At 46.9% G+C, this 25364-nt stretch overlaps 3 protein-coding genes across 3 annotated transcripts; all 3 read right to left on the bottom strand.

The window, feature by feature from the left end:
• Window positions 1–176: 176 nt before the first annotated feature.
• LOC131575495 (inositol 1,4,5-trisphosphate receptor-interacting protein-like 1) lies at window positions 177–1835 on the bottom strand. The gene has a single exon (XM_058831081.1). The coding sequence runs from the start codon at window positions 1833–1835 to the stop codon at window positions 177–179; it is 1659 nt and encodes a 552-aa protein (XP_058687064.1).
• A 7797-nt stretch (window positions 1836–9632) lies between these two features.
• LOC131575494 (inositol 1,4,5-trisphosphate receptor-interacting protein-like 1) lies at window positions 9633–11291 on the bottom strand. Its single transcript, XM_058831080.1, has one exon. It carries the CDS (start codon window positions 11289–11291, stop codon window positions 9633–9635), a length of 1659 nt encoding a protein of 552 aa, XP_058687063.1.
• A 7797-nt stretch (window positions 11292–19088) lies between these two features.
• Window positions 19089–20573, bottom strand: LOC131575492 (inositol 1,4,5-trisphosphate receptor-interacting protein-like 1). Its single transcript, XM_058831079.1, has one exon. It carries the CDS (start codon window positions 20571–20573, stop codon window positions 19089–19091), a length of 1485 nt encoding a protein of 494 aa, XP_058687062.1.
• Between the last annotated feature and the right edge of the window lie 4791 nt (window positions 20574–25364).

Raw genomic sequence — 25364 nt, 5'->3', positions numbered from 1 at the left:
GTGGAATTGTCTTCTCGGGGGAGGTGATGGAGTCACCATCCCTGGATGTGTTGAAAAAACCTTGGATGTGGCACTCAGTGTCATGGTTTAGTTGAGCTGGTGTTAGGGCATGGCTTGAACTTGATGATGTTAAATGGCTCTTGCGACCTAGCACTGCTGTGATTCTAGGAGCCCTGCTAACAGTGGCCATAGGCCAGCAACCTCGCCAGGTGATGGCGCAGATCAAGGTAGGCTTGCATGGCCTGGGAGTGGGCAGCCCGATCCTGCCACAGGCTGTGGAAGAGGTTGGATGGCCTAGCCATTCGTACATCTGGGGGCAGCCTGATCTCCTCTGGAAGCCTCTGGTTGCCCACAATAAAATGCTGCAGGTGTTTCTTTTGCAGAGCTAAGCGCAGCTGCTCCAGGACATCGGACAGCTGAAGCAGGAAATACCTGCTGTGCCACTGTGAGAGCGGTACGGTGTTCAGCTGGTGCATGATGATGGTCTTGATGGAATGGATGGAGAAGACCTTGCACTCCTGAAAAGCTGCAGCAAGGAGCTGCAGGCATTTGAGGTGCGAGCTGTCCTGAGGGAGCTGCCTGGCCATGTGCCGGAAGAACTTTGTCTCTGCCATGCTGTAGGTCTCAGGCCACACTGTGCTTGGGGTGTGGGCCCCTCGAGGCCGGCTGCTGATAAAGATGTCCGAGGTAAATCGCTGTAGCCCAAGCATCACTTGAACCTGGAAGCTTTCCTGGCCGTTGGACAGCCTGAGGTGGCAGAAGCGCTGGGAGCAGTGCAGCGCTAAATGCCAACTGCGTGACTCAGGCAAACGCTGCCAGCTTACTCCCAGCAGTCTGTAGAAGAAGTAGACCGTTTTCTCCACGTCAAGGTAGGAGCCGGTGCACAGCATGTCTAGGAGGTTGGGCTGCTCAGTTAGCATGCCAATCACGTCAGGGTGGTGGCGGAAGCACAGCATGTTCACACCCTCCTGCCCCCTCGGGCAGCTGCACACCAGCTCCACGCGGACGCGGAAGTTCCTGCCGGGCCTCAGCCAGTCAGTGTCACGCTCCAGGCGGAAGATGTGGCCTGAGGGAGCAGTCAGGGGTACAAGCACATGGTACACACTTTCCTCCCCGCTCTCAGTCCAGCCTTCAAAGGCACTGCCAAAACCAATGGCTTGGTGCAGCACCGGGAAGAAAGTCCCAACCAAGGCACGCCTGAGGGCACTTAGCAATTTCTCCATCATGGCCGTTGTCCTGTCGCAGCCTGCCTGCAGGTCCTGTACAGGCCACTGTATGCGCTCCTCCAGAAGCCATGCCAGATCGTATGACCGTGTCTCGTCCTCTTCGTCCGTCTCCTTTTCCTTCTCCCGCTCGCCGTTGACCTCTGCCTCACACCTTCTCTTCCTCCACATAAACCAAAGGGGCAAGAGAAGAAGCAAGAGCCCAACAAGTGCCCAGACCTGCCAGGCCTGCAAGGCAGACCAGAGCAGGTCTCCCCAGGATGGGCCACTCTGCATCAGGGCGAGCTGCTCCACCTCCAGCTCCAGCCGAATCCTCTCATGTTCCTGGAGCTTTGCACGCTCCTCCATGAGCAGACGCGTCGCCTCGTCCAAATCGTCCCCCACGGGCTGTGGGTAGTGGACTATGCTTTGCAAGAGCAAGAACCACAATACCCAGGTATCCATGGTCTGCAGGAGGATAGAGAGAAGGCCGTGAGGGGAGCGGGGAAAGAGGCAGCTGGCAGTGGGAGCAGCAGGTCTGGGAGTCCCAGGGATCTGGGGGCAGCAAGGCCTGTCCCACTGCCCCAGCAGCAGCAGCAGTAGCAGCTGGTACCCTAGCCAAGGCTCTACCATGAGGGGCTGTCCCTGCATGCAGCGGGGAGAACCCAGCCCCAGGTGCAGCGTTTCTGCCCCGGCCCTTGTCCCCAGCACAGCCTGCCCGCCACATGTGCACTCACCGCTTGCAGAAGCAATACAGGGCCAGAGTTACCTGCTGGGGCCTTGTCGTGGTTTTGAACCAGTAATTAACAAACAAGGGGGAAAGAAGAATTATTATTTTTCTGCTGTGAGATATGGATTAAAATAAGAGCAAACCAGGTATAAAACTTAAAAGGAATAAAGAGGAGTTTATTGACAAACTACAAGAATAAGAACACCAGAATAAACTTTTAGAAAAAACCTTTTCATTTCTCACTGCTCACTATTCCTTTGTTTACATGACAACAGAGACAAAAACTGTATAATTTTGATGGTTTAAACAGTTCTAATTCTTTTCATAGTCTTTTCCTCAATTTCTGTAGAGAAACAGAAGTTCCTTTCTGTTAATTTATGGAGTTTGTCACAAGAAAACTATTTTTGTTATAGTTTCTCGTTTCTCTGATATCAGCTGCTCAGAGCTACTGTTATTAAAGCCCACCCCTCCCATTCCACATCACTCTGAAATGTGTTATGGGTCATGAGTTTGAAGATAGCATTTTTAAGGATAAGTTAGTCAAAGGCAAAAAAGTATTCTTCATCTGCTTCTGTGAGCTTCACTAAGAAACAGTTTTTCTCATTGCCTCTCAAGGCTTCAAATTTCTCAGCACTTCACTATACCACAATTACTTCACTTATTACTTAAATTTACACTTTGAACACCTTATTCCTCTCCATACTCTATTATGAATTAAAGGGGTTTTTCTCAAGACTTCATTGTCCATTTCCATAGTTTTAACAGAAAGATATTTCAGCTTAATTAAAGCATCTCCTTAATTCTCTACCTTTCTTGAAGTCTCTTTTCTTTCTTGCCACTAGTAGTTTATAAAGTCTCTTTTCATGTTGATTACTTTCCTTTTCTCTCTCTGGATGAAAAGATTAATCCGCAAGTCTCATCTGGATAAGAAAGAGTTAAAATCTTGCCCAAGCTTTTTGTAGATGGTTCGGTGATCTCTGCTGAACAGGAGCTAGAGCCGTCTGCGCTGGAAAGTTCTTCATAGCTGCTTTCAGAGAGCGTGGTCTCTGTCTTTGCTTGCTGCAGGCTCAGAGTTTCTTTCCTCTTTCACTCAGCAGTTTTCTAGTGAATGTAGTTACAGCAAAACCTCCAGCTGAACCAGAGATCGGGCCGAGCCCGGCCCAGCCCGACCTAGCTCGGGGCAAGCCTCATCTCCCGGCCGGGAGACGAGAGACGCGGCGGGCCCGGCTCGGCCCCGGCCCGGCCCCTGCCCGGCCACATGGCTTGGGCAGAGAACCGGAGGCCAGCCGGAGCTCCGCCACGCTTTACAGTCAGGAAAAACAAAGGAGCACCACAGACTTCTGGGTGTACACTTTAAGGTGGGGTTCACGAGTTGATTCTACTTTTCAATGGCTAAAACTGCTGTCAATTCTCAGCAATGACCGATAATTGGTCAAGAGAAAAGACTCCCAGGAGACCCCAGCAACTTTAACTTTCTTAAAGGTAAAGGAACTTTATGACATTCCACCCCTTCAACTTGTGAACCCTCACCTAAAAAATTATCAATTATATTTAATATACAACTTAACACAATAAATTGACAGAAAAGAAGAAACAGAACATTCACTATTTTCCACCCCTAGACTTTTATTATCACTGCTATATATAAACTTAAGACAATTATGTTTTGCTCTTAATTAACCTTTTATCTCACAGTAACACTATTAATGTAGTGGTCTAGATTTGCTAATTTTGATTGCCCGCATTTCTCCACCAAGAAATGTCGTGGTTTTGAACCAGTAATTAACAAACAAGGGGGAAAGAAGAATTATTATTTTTCTGCTGTGAGATATGGATTAAAATAAGAGCAAACCAGGTATAAAACTTAAAAGGAATAAAGAGGAGTTTATTGACAAACTACAAGAATAAGAACACCAGAATAAACTTTTAGAAAAAACCTTTTCATTTCTCACTGCTCACTATTCCTTTGTTTACATGACAACAGAGACAAAAACTGTATAATTTTGATGGTTTAAACAGTTCTAATTCTTTTCATAGTCTTTTCCTCAATTTCTGTAGAGAAACAGAAGTTCCTTTCTGTTAATTTATGGAGTTTGTCACAAGAAAACTATTTTTGTTATAGTTTCTCGTTTCTCTGATATCAGCTGCTCAGAGCTACTGTTATTAAAGCCCACCCCTCCCATTCCACATCACTCTGAAATGTGTTATGGGTCATGAGTTTGAAGATAGCATTTTTAAGGATAAGTTAGTCAAAGGCAAAAAAGTATTCTTCATCTGCTTCTGTGAGCTTCACTAAGAAACAGTTTTTCTCATTGCCTCTCAAGGCTTCAAATTTCTCAGCACTTCACTATACCACAATTACTTCACTTATTACTTAAATTTACACTTTGAACACCTTATTCCTCTCCATACTCTATTATGAATTAAAGGGGTTTTTCTCAAGACTTCATTGTCCATTTCCATAGTTTTAACAGAAAGATATTTCAGCTTAATTAAAGCATCTCCTTAATTCTCTACCTTTCTTGAAGTCTCTTTTCTTTCTTGCCACTAGTAGTTTATAAAGTCTCTTTTCATGTTGATTACTTTCCTTTTCTCTCTCTGGATGAAAAGATTAATCCGCAAGTCTCATCTGGATAAGAAAGAGTTAAAATCTTGCCCAAGCTTTTTGTAGATGGTTCGGTGATCTCTGCTGAACAGGAGCTAGAGCCGTCTGCGCTGGAAAGTTCTTCATAGCTGCTTTCAGAGAGCGTGGTCTCTGTCTTTGCTTGCTGCAGGCTCAGAGTTTCTTTCCTCTTTCACTCAGCAGTTTTCTAGTGAATGTAGTTACAGCAAAACCTCCAGCTGAACCAGAGATCGGGCCGAGCCCGGCCCAGCCCGACCTAGCTCGGGGCAAGCCTCATCTCCCGGCCGGGAGACGAGAGACGCGGCGGGCCCGGCTCGGCCCCGGCCCGGCCCCTGCCCGGCCACATGGCTTGGGCAGAGAACCGGAGGCCAGCCGGAGCTCCGCCACGCTTTACAGTCAGGAAAAACAAAGGAGCACCACAGACTTCTGGGTGTACACTTTAAGGTGGGGTTCACGAGTTGATTCTACTTTTCAATGGCTAAAACTGCTGTCAATTCTCAGCAATGACCGATAATTGGTCAAGAGAAAAGACTCCCAGGAGACCCCAGCAACTTTAACTTTCTTAAAGGTAAAGGAACTTTATGACAGGCCTTTTCCAGCTGCCCCCATTGTGAGGCGTCCCCTGTGACGTCACAGGTGCCGCAGCGCATCACAAGCCAGCCAACTGCACTCTTTGTCCCTACCCCAGCTCAGCCACTTAGAGTGGCCCTGGTTAAGGGCTTAAGGCTGCTTTGGAGTGAATCTTCTTCAAAGAACGTCCCTTGGTCTTTCTTTTGTCTTTCTGGCCTCCATTGCCAGTCTCCTAGATCTCCATGTTGGAAGGCACCCTTGGGGATCATTGAGTCTAAGCCTCGACTCCACACTGCTTGAGCTACCCTGAAATCTCTGCATCATGCGGCTTGAAAAAGTCCCTGAAGTTCACACAGTTCCACTGCAAACTTAACACTGCCTACTCCACCAGGTCCCCAGATGGCACATGCCCATGACTTTTAAACCTCTCTGAGGGGGGTGACTCAGCCATTGATTGCCCTAGGCAGCCTGTTGCCAAGCTTGAGATCCTTTTGTTGAAGGAATACTTCCTGGAGATCCAATCTAAATCTCCTTTGGCACAACTTGAGGTCATTTCCTCTGATCATATTGTTTGTTCCCTGGGCTGGTAAATCTAATGAGCCCCACTTAGCTACAAACTCCCTTCAGGCACCATCTGCATTGTGTCGGGTGCAGATGTTAGAGCTGTGAGACCAGCTCTTCCCAGAGGAGAGGAAAGGTGCTGCTTTTGCACTCTGGTCCCCGGGATGCAGTGGGACCAAATGGCTTGTCAGTGGGCAGAAGGCTGCCAGGAAGTGTTTCCATGCGAGGAGAACCTTGCTGCCAAATACATCACCCAAGGCAATCCGTCCCCTTCCAAGCAGAAGGAAAAATCAGAATTCTCCTTGTAGAAAATGGGAAGCTTAAGAGGGAAAGTCAGTGCCGGAATGTGCCAGGATACCCACGTGGGTTTTGCCAACCTGCAAGGCCAGACCGTGAAGGTGGGATCCCGGCAGCCAAGAGATGGCCTCTTGCTCTGGGGCCTTCCGTGGAACTGGCAGCACAGATGAGAGCCTTTCCTTGGCCTTGGCCTTCAGCAAGGCCACAGTGTGGGCAAAGCCCGAAGTCCCTAAGAAAGCAGCTCAGATTTACACTGGGCAGCCTGAAGGATGCCCGAGGACAGACAAGCTCAACAAGGTGCTAGTGCAGTAGAGCTTAGGCTACAGCTTTCTGCCCTTGTATCTCTGGAGCCTTGCAGGGGAAGGCCGCATGGCTTGGGGTGACTTTCAGCAGCTCTCCTGCTAACAGCCCCGGGCCCGCCAGGCTGTTTGGTCTCAGGCCTGGCAAGAGCAGAAAGAAGCCCCCAAAGCCTGGCTTCGTAGAGCCCTGAGACAAGCAAAGATGAGGAGAGCGCAGAGAAGAGGCCATCAGCAGTGCACAGCAGCTTCTTGCTGAATGACAATAAATGACAGAAAATTCAAACATTATGATGGTTTGGGGTTTGTGTTGTGCTTTTTTTGGAGCCTTTTCCCCCCGCCACAGGAAAACGTGTGGCATTTTCCGTGTTGCGCACCTGGGTTTGAATGGTCTGCTCTTGGTGCTGCCTAGACAAAACTCAAAACTGTGCCTTTGCCCCTCTCCTTACTCTGTTATCATTTGGCATTTCTAGGGGTTTTTGGGTAACACCATTTCTTTTTCCTCACCTTGTGCTCAGGAGCTGGGAGGGCCGCCAATCTCCCTCCCTCCAGCCCAGCTTGGCCCTGAAAGGTTTCTGCAGTAGGGTAGCGCGGTATGTTGCCAGTGGCTCAGCTGCCAGCACCTGATTTTGGCAGAGCCCAAACCTCACGGCAACGCTGCAGGAATCACTGCCCCACCGCCCATCTTGTCCAGGTCTGGAGCTCATTTAAATGGTGGGGTTTTTAATCTAGCTGCCTGAAGAAAGAAACAGTCCTATGGCAGAGGGAGCTTGAGGCTGTAATTTAGGGATCAAGCAGCAGGTGGGGACAGGACTGGTTAAAGCTAAGCCGACCACAGGTGTCATGGCAAGAGGCAGTCGTGCCGTCCTGGTTGCCTGTGTAATGTGCCCCTTCCATTGGCTTTGGGATGTGATGCATTTGGAAAGAAGGCGGGGTTTTAATGGAAAACCGCTCCGAATATTCACAGAGTCCTCTCAGAGGTAAAAGTGAACTTGGCTTTATTTCTATCTTTAGCACGCTCTTACAGGGTCCCACAGGGTTCGCGCAGCTTAACCAGCTACTATTGGCCAATACGTTTTGTTGATCCTTCCTTTTCTTGTCCACAACATCATTGTTTTTCTTCATTCTCGCTGCTCCAGGAAAGTTCCAAGAGCACTGTCCCCGGAATTGTCGTCTGGCTTGAAAGCTGGGTCGTGCAGACAGGCTTTTACTAGAATACCTCAATAGATATATAATGTTCCTATAATAAGAATACTTAATTAGTCTTACTAAAAACTGTCACAAGCAGTGCATAGCACTTAGAGAAGAATTATGAATAATGACATTCTAATGAAATATTATCAATATAATTGGAATTGATAGTAAAATACTTGAAGATTTCTTACTGCTGCATCAGGAAACTTCCCTTATTCTGGAGTGCTGATTTTTCTGGATTCTTCTTATTGGGTTTACATCCTCATGGTCAAGAACCATTTTTTCACATACAAATCTCTCAGTGCCTTCCAAGAGTGAGCTGAGTGACTGTTTGCAAAGAGCAGCAGTTTCATTCAGTGAAGCATGGTTTGTGTTCTTCTGAAAAGACTGGCAGTGGTTATTTTGTCGAGCTCAAAAGGAGACTCAATCTCTGTAGCTTTGAACTTCTTATTCTTTGTGTCCTCATTGTTTTCTCCAGTTGTGCTAACTGGATGTTCTAACACCCATTCCTCACCCTGCAAACCCAATGAGCCACAAAGACCACCGCATTCACCTCTGAGCAACTTTATTTTAAATAAAGTCTAAGGGCAGACTTGGCTTTATTTTTTTTGTCATGAAGAATATCTGCCGAATCCACAGACTTTGAAAAGTAAGCTCAGCGAATGAGGGGCTGTGGCCTTCATTTCTGATGAGAACCAATTCAGCCCTGTAAGTCTGGATGAGCTGAAGGAGACTGCTCACAAGCCCAGGCTCCCGGCGCATGACATTTACCAATACGAGAGGGCTGGCTGAGATCAAGAAAGTCTTGCACACTCCGGCTTCTGTCAGATTGCATTTTATTGAAAAACCAGCAAAACAGTTTCATGCTTGCCAGTCATACGGCCACTTAGTGATATGTGTTAATTAATATGTGTCCAAACAGACAGTGACACTGTATATGGCCATATTTCTGTCCAAAAATATTAGAGATGTGATATGCATTCTATGTATTTTAAAACTGAATTTACGTAATAGACAACTTTCCTGTCATAAATACAGTCATTACAGAGCATAATATTTTCACCGTAGATAGTCACTATAGATAGTCACTATTGTCACTACAGATAGTGACATAATCTACATATTGAATTTATATTGTTTTATTATCATATCTATTCCAATGATTTTTTTCATTCTATAACATTTTCCATATTTAGTAAACATTTAATAATAAATATATATTATTTGCTGTAATTCTATAGGAATTATCTCTAATTGGTTTTCTATTTCATTTCCACTTTATGGAATAATTGTTTTGTATGAAATACAATACATGTATATATGTATATATTTTAGAAGTATATCTATGTAATAAAAATTTTGCCTCTCATAAATGCAGTAACTTTAGAGCATGAATATGTGTCACAACAGGTAGTGACATTATATATGTGCTCTATCTTTTTATAAAATGATACGATCATTGATAAACTATTGTTATCATTTGTATCTATTCAAAACAGAACTCTATCATTTGTATCTATTAAAAACACATCTGTTCCTAAAAATCTTTGTAGTTATATATATATATATATATATATATATATATATACACTCTAGTTATATATATATATATCTATTTGTCTGTGTATCCCATTCCTTCTTCTTTGTCATGGCACTAAAAAGCGATCGTCTGCCAGCAGCTGCACGCCCCATGAGCACACACATGCAAAGGACAACAAGAGGGCGCGGTGAGGGCCTTGGAACACAAGCCCTGTGAGGAACAAGTGAGGGAGCTGGAGCTGTTTAGCCTGGAGAAACAGAGACTCGGAGGTGACCTTAGCCCCTCTCTACAACTGCCTGAAAGGTGGCTGTAGTCAGGTTGGGGTCGGTCTCTTTTTCCAGGCAGCAAGTGACGGAAGGAGAGGGCACAGTCTTAAGCTGTGCCAAGGGACGTTTAGGTTGGATGTTAAGCAAAAGGTTTTGACTGAAAGAGTGGCAAAAGTAGTGGAATTGTCTTCTCGGGGGAGGTGATGGAGTCACCATCCCTGGATGTGTTGAAAAAACCTTGGATGTGGCACTCAGTGTCATGGTTTAGTTGAGCTGGTGTTAGGGCATGGCTTGAACTTGATGATGTTAAATGGCTCTTGCGACCTAGCACTGCTGTGATTCTAGGAGCCCTGCTAACAGTGGCCATAGGCCAGCAACCTCGCCAGGTGATGGCGCAGATCAAGGTAGGCTTGCATGGCCTGGGAGTGGGCAGCCCGATCCTGCCACAGGCTGTGGAAGAGGTTGGATGGCCTAGCCATTCGTACATCTGGGGGCAGCCTGATCTCCTCTGGAAGCCTCTGGTTGCCCACAATAAAATGCTGCAGGTGTTTCTTTTGCAGAGCTAAGCGCAGCTGCTCCAGGACATCGGACAGCTGAAGCAGGAAATACCTGCTGTGCCACTGTGAGAGCGGTACGGTGTTCAGCTGGTGCATGATGATGGTCTTGATGGAATGGATGGAGAAGACCTTGCACTCCTGAAAAGCTGCAGCAAGGAGCTGCAGGCATTTGAGGTGCGAGCTGTCCTGAGGGAGCTGCCTGGCCATGTGCCGGAAGAACTTTGTCTCTGCCATGCTGTAGGTCTCAGGCCACACTGTGCTTGGGGTGTGGGCCCCTCGAGGCCGGCTGCTGATAAAGATGTCCGAGGTAAATCGCTGTAGCCCAAGCATCACTTGAACCTGGAAGCTTTCCTGGCCGTTGGACAGCCTGAGGTGGCAGAAGCGCTGGGAGCAGTGCAGCGCTAAATGCCAACTGCGTGACTCAGGCAAACGCTGCCAGCTTACTCCCAGCAGTCTGTAGAAGAAGTAGACCGTTTTCTCCACGTCAAGGTAGGAGCCGGTGCACAGCATGTCTAGGAGGTTGGGCTGCTCAGTTAGCATGCCAATCACGTCAGGGTGGTGGCGGAAGCACAGCATGTTCACACCCTCCTGCCCCCTCGGGCAGCTGCACACCAGCTCCACGCGGACGCGGAAGTTCCTGCCGGGCCTCAGCCAGTCAGTGTCACGCTCCAGGCGGAAGATGTGGCCTGAGGGAGCAGTCAGGGGTACAAGCACATGGTACACACTTTCCTCCCCGCTCTCAGTCCAGCCTTCAAAGGCACTGCCAAAACCAATGGCTTGGTGCAGCACCGGGAAGAAAGTCCCAACCAAGGCACGCCTGAGGGCACTTAGCAATTTCTCCATCATGGCCGTTGTCCTGTCGCAGCCTGCCTGCAGGTCCTGTACAGGCCACTGTATGCGCTCCTCCAGAAGCCATGCCAGATCGTATGACCGTGTCTCGTCCTCTTCGTCCGTCTCCTTTTCCTTCTCCCGCTCGCCGTTGACCTCTGCCTCACACCTTCTCTTCCTCCACATAAACCAAAGGGGCAAGAGAAGAAGCAAGAGCCCAACAAGTGCCCAGACCTGCCAGGCCTGCAAGGCAGACCAGAGCAGGTCTCCCCAGGATGGGCCACTCTGCATCAGGGCGAGCTGCTCCACCTCCAGCTCCAGCCGAATCCTCTCATGTTCCTGGAGCTTTGCACGCTCCTCCATGAGCAGACGCGTCGCCTCGTCCAAATCGTCCCCCACGGGCTGTGGGTAGTGGACTATGCTTTGCAAGAGCAAGAACCACAATACCCAGGTATCCATGGTCTGCAGGAGGATAGAGAGAAGGCCGTGAGGGGAGCGGGGAAAGAGGCAGCTGGCAGTGGGAGCAGCAGGTCTGGGAGTCCCAGGGATCTGGGGGCAGCAAGGCCTGTCCCACTGCCCCAGCAGCAGCAGCAGTAGCAGCTGGTACCCTAGCCAAGGCTCTACCATGAGGGGCTGTCCCTGCATGCAGCGGGGAGAACCCAGCCCCAGGTGCAGCGTTTCTGCCCCGGCCCTTGTCCCCAGCACAGCCTGCCCGCCACATGTGCACTCACCGCTTGCAGAAGCAATACAGGGCCAGAGTTACCTGCTGGGGCCTTGTCGTGGTTTTGAACCAGTAATTAACAAACAAGGGGGAAAGAAGAATTATTATTTTTCTGCTGTGAGATATGGATTAAAATAAGAGCAAACCAGGTATAAAACTTAAAAGGAATAAAGAGGAGTTTATTGACAAACTACAAGAATAAGAACACCAGAATAAACTTTTAGAAAAAACCTTTTCATTTCTCACTGCTCACTATTCCTTTGTTTACATGACAACAGAGACAAAAACTGTATAATTTTGATGGTTTAAACAGTTCTAATTCTTTTCATAGTCTTTTCCTCAATTTCTGTAGAGAAACAGAAGTTCCTTTCTGTTAATTTATGGAGTTTGTCACAAGAAAACTATTTTTGTTATAGTTTCTCGTTTCTCTGATATCAGCTGCTCAGAGCTACTGTTATTAAAGCCCACCCCTCCCATTCCACATCACTCTGAAATGTGTTATGGGTCATGAGTTTGAAGATAGCATTTTTAAGGATAAGTTAGTCAAAGGCAAAAAAGTATTCTTCATCTGCTTCTGTGAGCTTCACTAAGAAACAGTTTTTCTCATTGCCTCTCAAGGCTTCAAATTTCTCAGCACTTCACTATACCACAATTACTTCACTTATTACTTAAATTTACACTTTGAACACCTTATTCCTCTCCATACTCTATTATGAATTAAAGGGGTTTTTCTCAAGACTTCATTGTCCATTTCCATAGTTTTAACAGAAAGATATTTCAGCTTAATTAAAGCATCTCCTTAATTCTCTACCTTTCTTGAAGTCTCTTTTCTTTCTTGCCACTAGTAGTTTATAAAGTCTCTTTTCATGTTGATTACTTTCCTTTTCTCTCTCTGGATGAAAAGATTAATCCGCAAGTCTCATCTGGATAAGAAAGAGTTAAAATCTTGCCCAAGCTTTTTGTAGATGGTTCGGTGATCTCTGCTGAACAGGAGCTAGAGCCGTCTGCGCTGGAAAGTTCTTCATAGCTGCTTTCAGAGAGCGTGGTCTCTGTCTTTGCTTGCTGCAGGCTCAGAGTTTCTTTCCTCTTTCACTCAGCAGTTTTCTAGTGAATGTAGTTACAGCAAAACCTCCAGCTGAACCAGAGATCGGGCCGAGCCCGGCCCAGCCCGACCTAGCTCGGGGCAAGCCTCATCTCCCGGCCGGGAGACGAGAGACGCGGCGGGCCCGGCTCGGCCCCGGCCCGGCCCCTGCCCGGCCACATGGCTTGGGCAGAGAACCGGAGGCCAGCCGGAGCTCCGCCACGCTTTACAGTCAGGAAAAACAAAGGAGCACCACAGACTTCTGGGTGTACACTTTAAGGTGGGGTTCACGAGTTGATTCTACTTTTCAATGGCTAAAACTGCTGTCAATTCTCAGCAATGACCGATAATTGGTCAAGAGAAAAGACTCCCAGGAGACCCCAGCAACTTTAACTTTCTTAAAGGTAAAGGAACTTTATGACATTCCACCCCTTCAACTTGTGAACCCTCACCTAAAAAATTATCAATTATATTTAATATACAACTTAACACAATAAATTGACAGAAAAGAAGAAACAGAACATTCACTATTTTCCACCCCTAGACTTTTATTATCACTGCTATATATAAACTTAAGACAATTATGTTTTGCTCTTAATTAACCTTTTATCTCACAGTAACACTATTAATGTAGTGGTCTAGATTTGCTAATTTTGATTGCCCGCATTTCTCCACCAAGAAATGTCGTGGTTTTGAACCAGTAATTAACAAACAAGGGGGAAAGAAGAATTATTATTTTTCTGCTGTGAGATATGGATTAAAATAAGAGCAAACCAGGTATAAAACTTAAAAGGAATAAAGAGGAGTTTATTGACAAACTACAAGAATAAGAACACCAGAATAAACTTTTAGAAAAAACCTTTTCATTTCTCACTGCTCACTATTCCTTTGTTTACATGACAACAGAGACAAAAACTGTATAATTTTGATGGTTTAAACAGTTCTAATTCTTTTCATAGTCTTTTCCTCAATTTCTGTAGAGAAACAGAAGTTCCTTTCTGTTAATTTATGGAGTTTGTCACAAGAAAACTATTTTTGTTATAGTTTCTCGTTTCTCTGATATCAGCTGCTCAGAGCTACTGTTATTAAAGCCCACCCCTCCCATTCCACATCACTCTGAAATGTGTTATGGGTCATGAGTTTGAAGATAGCATTTTTAAGGATAAGTTAGTCAAAGGCAAAAAAGTATTCTTCATCTGCTTCTGTGAGCTTCACTAAGAAACAGTTTTTCTCATTGCCTCTCAAGGCTTCAAATTTCTCAGCACTTCACTATACCACAATTACTTCACTTATTACTTAAATTTACACTTTGAACACCTTATTCCTCTCCATACTCTATTATGAATTAAAGGGGTTTTTCTCAAGACTTCATTGTCCATTTCCATAGTTTTAACAGAAAGATATTTCAGCTTAATTAAAGCATCTCCTTAATTCTCTACCTTTCTTGAAGTCTCTTTTCTTTCTTGCCACTAGTAGTTTATAAAGTCTCTTTTCATGTTGATTACTTTCCTTTTCTCTCTCTGGATGAAAAGATTAATCCGCAAGTCTCATCTGGATAAGAAAGAGTTAAAATCTTGCCCAAGCTTTTTGTAGATGGTTCGGTGATCTCTGCTGAACAGGAGCTAGAGCCGTCTGCGCTGGAAAGTTCTTCATAGCTGCTTTCAGAGAGCGTGGTCTCTGTCTTTGCTTGCTGCAGGCTCAGAGTTTCTTTCCTCTTTCACTCAGCAGTTTTCTAGTGAATGTAGTTACAGCAAAACCTCCAGCTGAACCAGAGATCGGGCCGAGCCCGGCCCAGCCCGACCTAGCTCGGGGCAAGCCTCATCTCCCGGCCGGGAGACGAGAGACGCGGCGGGCCCGGCTCGGCCCCGGCCCGGCCCCTGCCCGGCCACATGGCTTGGGCAGAGAACCGGAGGCCAGCCGGAGCTCCGCCACGCTTTACAGTCAGGAAAAACAAAGGAGCACCACAGACTTCTGGGTGTACACTTTAAGGTGGGGTTCACGAGTTGATTCTACTTTTCAATGGCTAAAACTGCTGTCAATTCTCAGCAATGACCGATAATTGGTCAAGAGAAAAGACTCCCAGGAGACCCCAGCAACTTTAACTTTCTTAAAGGTAAAGGAACTTTATGACAGGCCTTTTCCAGCTGCCCCCATTGTGAGGCGTCCCCTGTGACGTCACAGGTGCCGCAGCGCATCACAAGCCAGCCAACTGCACTCTTTGTCCCTACCCCAGCTCAGCCACTTAGAGTGGCCCTGGTTAAGGGCTTAAGGCTGCTTTGGAGTGAATCTTCTTCAAAGAACGTCCCTTGGTCTTTCTTTTGTCTTTCTGGCCTCCATTGCCAGTCTCCTAGATCTCCATGTTGGAAGGCACCCTTGGGGATCATTGAGTCTAAGCCTCGACTCCACACTGCTTGAGCTACCCTGAAATCTCTGCATCATGCGGCTTGAAAAAGTCCCTGAAGTTCACACAGTTCCACTGCAAACTTAACACTGCCTACTCCACCAGGTCCCCAGATGGCACATGCCCATGACTTTTAAACCTCTCTGAGGGGGGTGACTCAGCCATTGATTGCCCTAGGCAGCCTGTTGCCAAGCTTGAGATCCTTTTGTTGAAGGAATACTTCCTGGAGATCCAATCTAAATCTCCTTTGGCACAACTTGAGGTCATTTCCTCTGATCATATTGTTTGTTCCCTGGGCTGGTAAATCTAATGAGCCCCACTTAGCTACAAACTCCCTTCAGGCACCATCTGCATTGTGTCGGGTGCAGATGTTAGAGCTGTGAGACCAGCTCTTCCCAGAGGAGAGGAAAGGTGCTGCTTTTGCACTCTGGTCCCCGGGATGCAGTGGGACCAAATGGCTTGTCAGTGGGCAGAAGGCTGCCAGGAAGTGTTTCCATGCGAGGAGAACCTTGCTGCCAAATACATCACCCAAGGCAATCCGTCCCCTTCCAAGCAGAAGGAAAAATCAGAATTCTCCTTGTAGAAAATGGGAAGCTTAAGAGGGAAAGTCAGTGCCGGAATGTGCCAGGATACCCACGTGGGTTTTGCCAACCTGCAAGGCCAGACCGTGAAGGTGGGATCCCGGCAGCCAAGAGATGGCCTCTTGCTCTGGGGCCTTCCGTGGAACTGGCAGCACAGATGAGAGCCTTTCCTTGGCCTTGGCCTTCAGCAAGGCCACAGTGTGGGCAAAGCCCGAAGTCCCTAAGAAAGCAGCTCAGATTTACACTGGGCAGCCTGAAGGATGCCCGAGGACAGACAAGCTCAACAAGGTGCTAGTGCAGTAGAGCTTAGGCTACAGCTTTCTGCCCTTGTATCTCTGGAGCCTTGCAGGGGAAGGCCGCATGGCTTGGGGTGACTTTCAGCAGCTCTCCTGCTAACAGCCCCGGGCCCGCCAGGCTGTTTGGTCTCAGGCCTGGCAAGAGCAGAAAGAAGCCCCCAAAGCCTGGCTTCGTAGAGCCCTGAGACAAGCAAAGATGAGGAGAGCGCAGAGAAGAGGCCATCAGCAGTGCACAGCAGCTTCTTGCTGAATGACAATAAATGACAGAAAATTCAAACATTATGATGGTTTGGGGTTTGTGTTGTGCTTTTTTTGGAGCCTTTTCCCCCCGCCACAGGAAAACGTGTGGCATTTTCCGTGTTGCGCACCTGGGTTTGAATGGTCTGCTCTTGGTGCTGCCTAGACAAAACTCAAAACTGTGCCTTTGCCCCTCTCCTTACTCTGTTATCATTTGGCATTTCTAGGGGTTTTTGGGTAACACCATTTCTTTTTCCTCACCTTGTGCTCAGGAGCTGGGAGGGCCGCCAATCTCCCTCCCTCCAGCCCAGCTTGGCCCTGAAAGGTTTCTGCAGTAGGGTAGCGCGGTATGTTGCCAGTGGCTCAGCTGCCAGCACCTGATTTTGGCAGAGCCCAAACCTCACGGCAACGCTGCAGGAATCACTGCCCCACCGCCCATCTTGTCCAGGTCTGGAGCTCATTTAAATGGTGGGGTTTTTAATCTAGCTGCCTGAAGAAAGAAACAGTCCTATGGCAGAGGGAGCTTGAGGCTGTAATTTAGGGATCAAGCAGCAGGTGGGGACAGGACTGGTTAAAGCTAAGCCGACCACAGGTGTCATGGCAAGAGGCAGTCGTGCCGTCCTGGTTGCCTGTGTAATGTGCCCCTTCCATTGGCTTTGGGATGTGATGCATTTGGAAAGAAGGCGGGGTTTTAATGGAAAACCGCTCCGAATATTCACAGAGTCCTCTCAGAGGTAAAAGTGAACTTGGCTTTATTTCTATCTTTAGCACGCTCTTACAGGGTCCCACAGGGTTCGCGCAGCTTAACCAGCTACTATTGGCCAATACGTTTTGTTGATCCTTCCTTTTCTTGTCCACAACATCATTGTTTTTCTTCATTCTCGCTGCTCCAGGAAAGTTCCAAGAGCACTGTCCCCGGAATTGTCGTCTGGCTTGAAAGCTGGGTCGTGCAGACAGGCTTTTACTAGAATACCTCAATAGATATATAATGTTCCTATAATAAGAATACTTAATTAGTCTTACTAAAAACTGTCACAAGCAGTGCATAGCACTTAGAGAAGAATTATGAATAATGACATTCTAATGAAATATTATCAATATAATTGGAATTGATAGTAAAATACTTGAAGATTTCTTACTGCTGCATCAGGAAACTTCCCTTATTCTGGAGTGCTGATTTTTCTGGATTCTTCTTATTGGGTTTACATCCTCATGGTCAAGAACCATTTTTTCACATACAAATCTCTCAGTGCCTTCCAAGAGTGAGCTGAGTGACTGTTTGCAAAGAGCAGCAGTTTCATTCAGTGAAGCATGGTTTGTGTTCTTCTGAAAAGACTGGCAGTGGTTATTTTGTCGAGCTCAAAAGGAGACTCAATCTCTGTAGCTTTGAACTTCTTATTCTTTGTGTCCTCATTGTTTTCTCCAGTTGTGCTAACTGGATGTTCTAACACCCATTCCTCACCCTGCAAACCCAATGAGCCACAAAGACCACCGCATTCACCTCTGAGCAACTTTATTTTAAATAAAGTCTAAGGGCAGACTTGGCTTTATTTTTTTTGTCATGAAGAATATCTGCCGAATCCACAGACTTTGAAAAGTAAGCTCAGCGAATGAGGGGCTGTGGCCTTCATTTCTGATGAGAACCAATTCAGCCCTGTAAGTCTGGATGAGTTGAAGGAGACTGCTCACAAGCCCAGGCTCCCGGCGCATGACATTTACCAATACGAGAGGGCTGGCTGAGATCAAGAAAGTCTTGCACACTCCGGCTTCTGTCAGATTGCATTTTATTGAAAAACCAGCAAAACAGTTTCATGCTTGCCAGTCATACGGCCACTTAGTGATATGTGTTAATTAATATGTGTCCAAACAGACAGTGACACTGTATATGGCCATATTTCTGTCCAAAAATATTAGAGATGTGATATGCATTCTATGTATTTTAAAACTGAATTTACGTAATAGACAACTTTCCTGTCATAAATACAGTCATTACAGAGCATAATATTTTCACCGTAGATAGTCACTATAGATAGTCACTATTGTCACTACAGATAGTGACATAATCTACATATTGAATTTATATTGTTTTATTATCATATCTATTCCAATGATTTTTTTCATTCTATAACATTTTCCATATTTAGTAAACATTTAATAATAAATATATATTATTTGCTGTAATTCTATAGGAATTATCTCTAATTGGTTTTCTATTTCATTTCCACTTTATGGAATAATTGTTTTGTATGAAATACAATACATGTATATATGTATATATTTTAGAAGTATATCTATGTAATAAAAATTTTGCCTCTCATAAATGCAGTAACTTTAGAGCATGAATATGTGTCACAACAGGTAGTGACATTATATATGTGCTCTATCTTTTTATAAAATGATACGATCATTGATAAACTATTGTTATCATTTGTATCTATTCAAAACAGAACTCTATCATTTGTATCTATTAAAAACACATCTGTTCCTAAAAATCTTTGTAGTTATATATATATATATATATATATATATATATATACACTCTAGTTATATATATATATATCTATTTGTCTGTGTATCCCATTCCTTCTTCTTTGTCATGGCACTAAAAAGCGATCGTCTGCCAGCAGCTGCACGCCCCATGAGCACACACATGCAAAGGACAACAAGAGGGCGCGGTGAGGGCCTTGGAACACAAGCCCTGTGAGGAACAAGAGAGGGAGCTGGAGCTGTTTAGCCTGGAGAAACAGAGACTCGGAGGTGACCTTAGCCCCTCTCTACAACTGCCTGAAAGGTGGCTGTAGTCAGGTTGGGGTCGGTCTCTTTTTCCAGGCAGCAAGTGACGGAAGGAGAGGGCACAGTCTTAAGCTGTGCCAAGGGACGTTTAGGTTGGATGTTAAGCAAAAGGTTTTGACTGAAAGAGTGGCAAAAGTAGTGGAATTGTCTTCTCGGGGGAGGTGATGGAGTCACCATCCCTGGATGTGTTGAAAAAACCTTGGATGTGGCACTCAGTGTCATGGTTTAGTTGAGCTGGTGTTAGGGCATGGCTTGAACTTGATGATGTTAAATGGCTCTTGCGACCTAGCACTGCTGTGATTCTAGGAGCCCTGCTAACAGTGGCCATAGGCCAGCAACCTCGCCAGGTGATGGCGCAGATCAAGGTAGGCTTGCATGGCCTGGGAGTGGGCAGCCCGATCCTGCCACAGGCTGTGGAAGAGGTTGGATGGCCTAGCCATTCGTACATCTGGGGGCAGCCTGATCTCCTCTGGAAGCCTCTGGTTGCCCACAATAAAATGCTGCAGGTGTTTCTTTTGCAGAGCTAAGCGCAGCTGCTCCAGGACATCGGACAGCTGAAGCAGGAAATACCTGCTGTGCCACTGTGAGAGCGGTACGGTGTTCAGCTGGTGCATGATGATGGTCTTGATGGAATGGATGGAGAAGACCTTGCAGTCCTGAAAAGCTGCAGCAAGGAGCTGCAGGCATTTGAGGTGCGAGCTGTCCTGAGGGAGCTGCCTGGCCATGTGCCTGAAGAACTTTGTCTCTGCCATGCTGTAGGTCTCAGGCCACACTGTGCTTGGGGTGTGGGCCCCTCGAGGCCGGCTGCTGATAAAGATGTCCGAGGTAAATCGCTGTAGCCCAAGCATCACTTGAACCTGGAAGCTTTCCTGGCCGTTGGACAGCCTGAGGTGGCAGAAGCGCTGGGAGCAGTGCAGCGCTAAATGCCAACTGCGTGACTCAGGCAAACGCTGCCAGCTTACTCCCAGCAGTCTGTAGAAGAAGTAGACCGTTTTCTCCACGTCAAGGTAGGAGCCGGTGCACAGCATGTCTAGGAGGTTGGGCTGCTCAGTTAGCATGCCAATCACGTCAGGGTGGTGGCGGAAGCACAGCATGTTCACACCCTCCTGCCCCCTCGGGCAGCTGCACACCAGCTCCACGCGGACGCGGAAGTTCCTGCCGGGCCTCAGCCAGTCAGTGTCACGCTCCAGGCGGAAGATGTGGCCTGAGGGAGCAGTCAGGGGTACAAGCACATGGTACACACTTTCCTCCCCGCTCTCAGTCCAGCCTTCAAAGGCACTGCCAAAACCAATGGCTTGGTGCAGCACCGGGAAGAAAGTCCCAACCAAGGCACGCCTGAGGGCACTTAGCAATTTCTCCATCATGGCCGTTGTCCTGTCGCAGCCTGCCTGCAGGTCCTGTACAGGCCACTGTATGCGCTCCTCCAGAAGCCATGCCAGATCGTATGACCGTGCCTCGTCCTCTTCCTCGCTCTCCTTCTCCCGCTTGCCGCTGACCTCTGCCTCACGCCTTCTCTTCCTCCACATAAACCATAGGGGCAAGAGAAGAAGCAAGAGCCCGACAAATGCCCAGACCTGCCAGGCCTGCAAGGCAGACCAGAGCAGGTCTCCCCAGGATGGGCCACTCTGCATCAGGGCGAGCTGCTCCACCTCCAGCTCCAGCAGAATCCTCTCGCGTTCCTGGAATCTTGCACGCTCCTCCATGAGCAGACGCGTCGCCTCGTCCAAATCGTCCCCCACGGGCTGTGGGTAGTGGACTATGCTTTGCAAGAGCAAGAACCACAATACCCAGGTATCCATGGTCTGCAGGAGGATAGAGAGAAGGCCGTGAGGGGAGCGGGGAAAGAGGCAGCTGGCAGTGGGGGCAGCAGGTCTGGGAATCCCAGGGATCTGGGGGCAGCAAGGCCTGTCCCACTGCCCCAGCAGCAGTAGCAGCTGGTACCCTAGCCAAGGCTCTACCATGAGGGGCTGTCCCTGCATGCAGCGGGGAGAACCCAGCCCCAGGTGCAGCGTTTCTGCCCCGGCCCTTGTCCCCAGCACAGCCTGCCCGCCACATGTGCACTCACCGCTTGCCCAAGCAATACAGGGCCAGAGTTACCTGCTGGGGCCTTTTCCATCTGCCCCCATTGTGAGGCGCCCCCTGTGATGTCACAGGTGCCGCAGCGCATCACAAGCCAGCCAACTGCACCCTTTGTCCCTACCCCAGCTCAGCCACTTAGAGTGGCCCTGGTTAAGGGCTTAAGGCTGCTTTGGAGTGAATCTTCTTCAAAGAACGTCCCTTGGTCTTTCTTTTGTCTTTCTGGCCTCCATTGCCAGTCTCCTAGATCTCCATGTTGGAAGGCACCCTTGGGGATCATTGAGTCAAAGCCTCGACTCCACACTGCTTGAGCTACCCTGAAATCTCTGCATCATGCGGCTTGAAAAAGTCCCTGAAGTTCACACAGTTCCACTGCAAACTTAACACTGCCTACTCCACCAGGTCCCCAGATGGCACATGCCCATGACTTTTAAACCTCTCTGAGGGGGGTGACTCAGCCATTGATTGCCCTAGGCAGCCTGTTGCCAAGCTTGAGATCCTTTTGTTGAAGGAATACTTCCTGGAGATCCAATCTAAATCTCCTTTGGCACAACTTGAGGTCATTTCCTCTGATCATATTGTTTGTTCCCTGGGCTGGTAAATCTAATGAGCCCCACTTAGCTACAAACTCCCTTCAGGCACCATCTGCATTGTGTCGGGTGCAGATGTTAGGGCTGTGAGACCAGCTCTTCCCAGAGGAGAGGAAAGGTGCTGCTTTTGCACTCTGGTCCCCGGGATGCAGTGGGACCAAATGGCTTGTCAGTGGGCAGAAGGCTGCCAGGAAGTGTTTCCATGCGAGGAGAACCTTGCTGCCAAATACATCACCCAAGGCAATCCGTCCCCTTCCAAGCAGAAGGAAAAATCAGAATTCTCCTTGTAGAAAATGGGAAGCTTAAGAGGGAAAGTCAGTGCCGGAATGTGCCAGGATACCCACGTGGGTTTTGCCAACCTGCAAGGCCAGACCGTGAAGGTGGGATCCCGGCAGCCAAGAGATGGCCTCTTGCTCTGGGGCCTTCCGTGGAACTGGCAGCACAGATGAGAGCCTTTCCTTGGCCTTGGCCTTCAGCAAGGCCACAGTGTGGGCAAAGCCCGAAGTCCCTAAGAAAGCAGCTCAGATTTACACTGGGCAACCTGAAGGATGCCCAAGGACAGACAAGCTCAACAAGGTGCTAGTGCAGTAGAGCTTAGGCTACAGCTTTCTGCCCTTGTATCTCTGGAGCCTTGCAGGGGAAGGCCGCATGGCTTGGGGTGACTTTCAGCAGCTCTCCTGCTAACAGCCCCGGGCCCGCCAGGCTGTTTGGTCTCAGGCCTGGCAAGAGCAGAAAGAAGCCCCCAAAGCCTGGCTTCGTAGAGCCCTGAGACAAGCAAAGATGAGGAGAGCGCAGAGAAGAGGCCATCAGCAGTGCACAGCAGCTTCTTGCTGAATGACAATAAATGACAGAAAATTCAAACATTATGATGGTTTGGGGTTTGTGTTGTGCTTTTTTTGGAGCCTTTCCCCCCGCCACAGGAAAACGTGTGGCATTTTCCGTGTTGCGCACCTGGGTTTGAATGGTCTGCTCTTGGTGCTGCCTAGACAAAACTCAAAACTGTGCCTTTGCCCCTCTCCTTACTCTGTTATCATTTGTCATTTCTTGGGGGTTTTTGGGTAACACCGTTTCTTTTTCCTCACCTTGTGCTCAGGAGCTGGGAGGGCCGCCAATCTCCCTCCCTCCAGCCCAGCTTGGCCCTGAAAGGTTTCTGCAGTAGGGTAGCGCGGTATGTTGCCAGTGGCTCAGCTGCCAGCACCTGATTTTGGCAGAGCCCAAACCTCACGGCAACGCTGCAGGAATCACTGCCCCACCGCCCATCTTGTCCAGGTCTGGAGCTCATTTAAATGGTGGGGTTTTTAATCTAGCTGCCTGAAGAAAGAAACAATCCTATGGCAGAGGGAGCTTGAGGCTGTAATTTAGGGATCAAGCAGCAGGTGGGGACAGGACTGGTTAAAGCTAAGCCGACCACAGGTGTCATGGCAAGAGGCAGTCGTGCCGTCCTGGTTGCCTGTGTAATGTGCCCCTTCCATTGGCTTTGGGATGTGATGCATTTGGAAAGAAGGCGGGGTTTTAATGGAAAACCGCTCCGAATATTCACAGAGTCCTCTCAGAGGTAAAAGTGAACTTGGCTTTATTTCTATCTTTAGCACGCTCTTACAGGGTCCCACAGGGTTCGCGCAGCTTAACCAGCTACTATTGGCCAATACGTTTTGTTGATCCTTCCTTTTCTTGTCCACAACATCATTGTTTTTCTTCATTCTCGCTGCTCCAGGAAAGTTCCAAGAGCACTGTCCCCGGAATTGTCGTCTGGCTTGAAAGCTGGGTCGTGCAGACAGGCTTTTACTAGAATACCTCAATAGATATATAATGTTCCTATAATAAGAATACTTAATTAGTCTTACTAAAAACTGTCACAAGCAGTGCATAGCACTTAGAGAAGAATTATGAATAATGACATTCTAATGAAATATTATCAATATAATTGGAATTGATAGTAAAATACTTGAAGATTTCTTACTGCTGCATCAGGAAACTTCCCTTATTCTGGAGTGCTGATTTTCCTGGATTCTTCTTATTGGGTTTACATCCTCATGGTCAAGAACCATTTTTTCACATACAAATCTCTCAGTGCCTTCCAAGAGTGAGCTGAGTTACTGTTTGCAAAGAGCAGCAGTTTCATTCAGTGAAGCATGGTTTGTGTTCTTCTGAAAAGACTGGCAGTGGTTATTTTGTCGAGCTCAAAAGGAGACTCAATCTCTGTAGCTTTGAACTTCTTATTCTTTGTGTCCTCATTGTTTTCTCCAGTTGTGCTAACTGGATGTTCTAACACCCATTCCTCACCCTGCAAACCCAATGAGCCACAAAGACCACCGCATTCACCTCTGAGCAACTTTATTTTAAATAAAGTCTAAGGGCAGACTTGGCTTTATTTTTTTTGTCATGAAGAATATCTGCCGAATCCTCAGACTTTGAAAAGTAAGCTCAGCGAATGAGGGGCTGTGGCCTTCATTTCTGATGAGAACCAATTCAGCCCTGTAAGTCTGGATGAGTTGAAGGAGACTGCTCACAAGCCCAGGCTCCCGGCGCATGACATTTACCAATACGAGAGGGGTGGCTGAGATCAAGAAAGTCTTGCACACTCCGGCTTCTGTCAGATTGCATTTTATTGAAAAACCAGCAAAACAGTTTCATGCTTGCCAGTCATACGGCCACTTAGTGATATGTGTTAATTAATATGTGTCCAAACAGACAGTGACACTGTATATGGCCATACTTCTGTCCAAAAATATTAGAGATGTGATATGCATTCTATGTATTTTAAAACTGAATTTACGTAATAGACAACTTTCCTGTCATAAATACAGTCATTACAGAGCATAATATTTTCACCGTAGATAGTCACTATAGATAGTCACTATTGTCACTACAGATAGTGACATAATCTACATATTGAATTTATATTGTTTTATTATCATATCTATTCCAATGATTTTTTTCATTCTATAACATTTTCCATATTTAGTAAACATTTAATAATAAATATATATTATTTGCTGTAATTCTATAGGAATTATCTCTAATTGGTTTTCTATTTCATTTCCACTTTATGGAATAATTGTTTTGTATGAAATACAATACATGTATATATGTATATATTTTAGAAGTATATCTATGTAATAAAAATTTTGCCTCTCATAAATGCAGTAACTTTAGAGCATGAATATGTGTCACAACAGGTAGTGACATTATATATGTGCACTATCTTTTTATAAAATGATACGATCATTGATAAACTATCGTTATCATTTGTATCTATTCAAAACAGAACTCTATCATTTGTATCTATTAAAAACACATCTGTTCCTAAAAATCTTTGTAGTTATATATATATATATATATATATATATATACACTCTAGTTATATATATATATATCTATTTGTCTGTGTATCCCATTCCTTCTTCTTTGTCACGGCACTAAAAAGCGATCGTCTGTCAGCAGCTGCACGCCCCATGAGCACACACATGCAAAGGACAACAAGAGGGCGCGGTGAGGGCCTTGGAACACAAGCCCTGTGAGGAACAAGTGAGGGAGCTGGAGCTGTTTAGCCTGGAGAAACAGAGACTCGGAGGTGACCTTAGCCCCTCTCTACAACTGCCTGAAAGGTGGCTGTAGTCAGGTTGGGGTCGGTCTCTTTTTCCAGGCAGCAAGTGACGGAAGGAGAGGGCACAGTCTTAAGCTGTGCCAAGGGACGTTTAGGTTGCATGTTAGGCAAAAGGTTTTGACTGAAAGAGTGGCAAAAGTAGTGGAATTGTCTTCTCGGGGGAGGTGATGGAGTCACCATCCCTGGATGTGTTGAAAAAACCTTGGATGTGGCACTCAGTGTCATGGTTTAGTTGAGGTGGTGTTAGGGCATGGCTTGAACTTGATGATGTTAAATGGCTCTTGCGACCTAGCACTGCTGTGATTCTAGGAGCCCTG

This window comes from Poecile atricapillus, chromosome 2 (assembly GCF_030490865.1).
Source record: "Poecile atricapillus isolate bPoeAtr1 chromosome 2, bPoeAtr1.hap1, whole genome shotgun sequence".
NCBI classification, from domain to species: Eukaryota; Metazoa; Chordata; class Aves; order Passeriformes; family Paridae; genus Poecile; species Poecile atricapillus.
The sequence above is the reverse complement of the archived record's forward strand: the minus strand, read 5'-3'. Positions and strand labels throughout refer to the sequence as shown.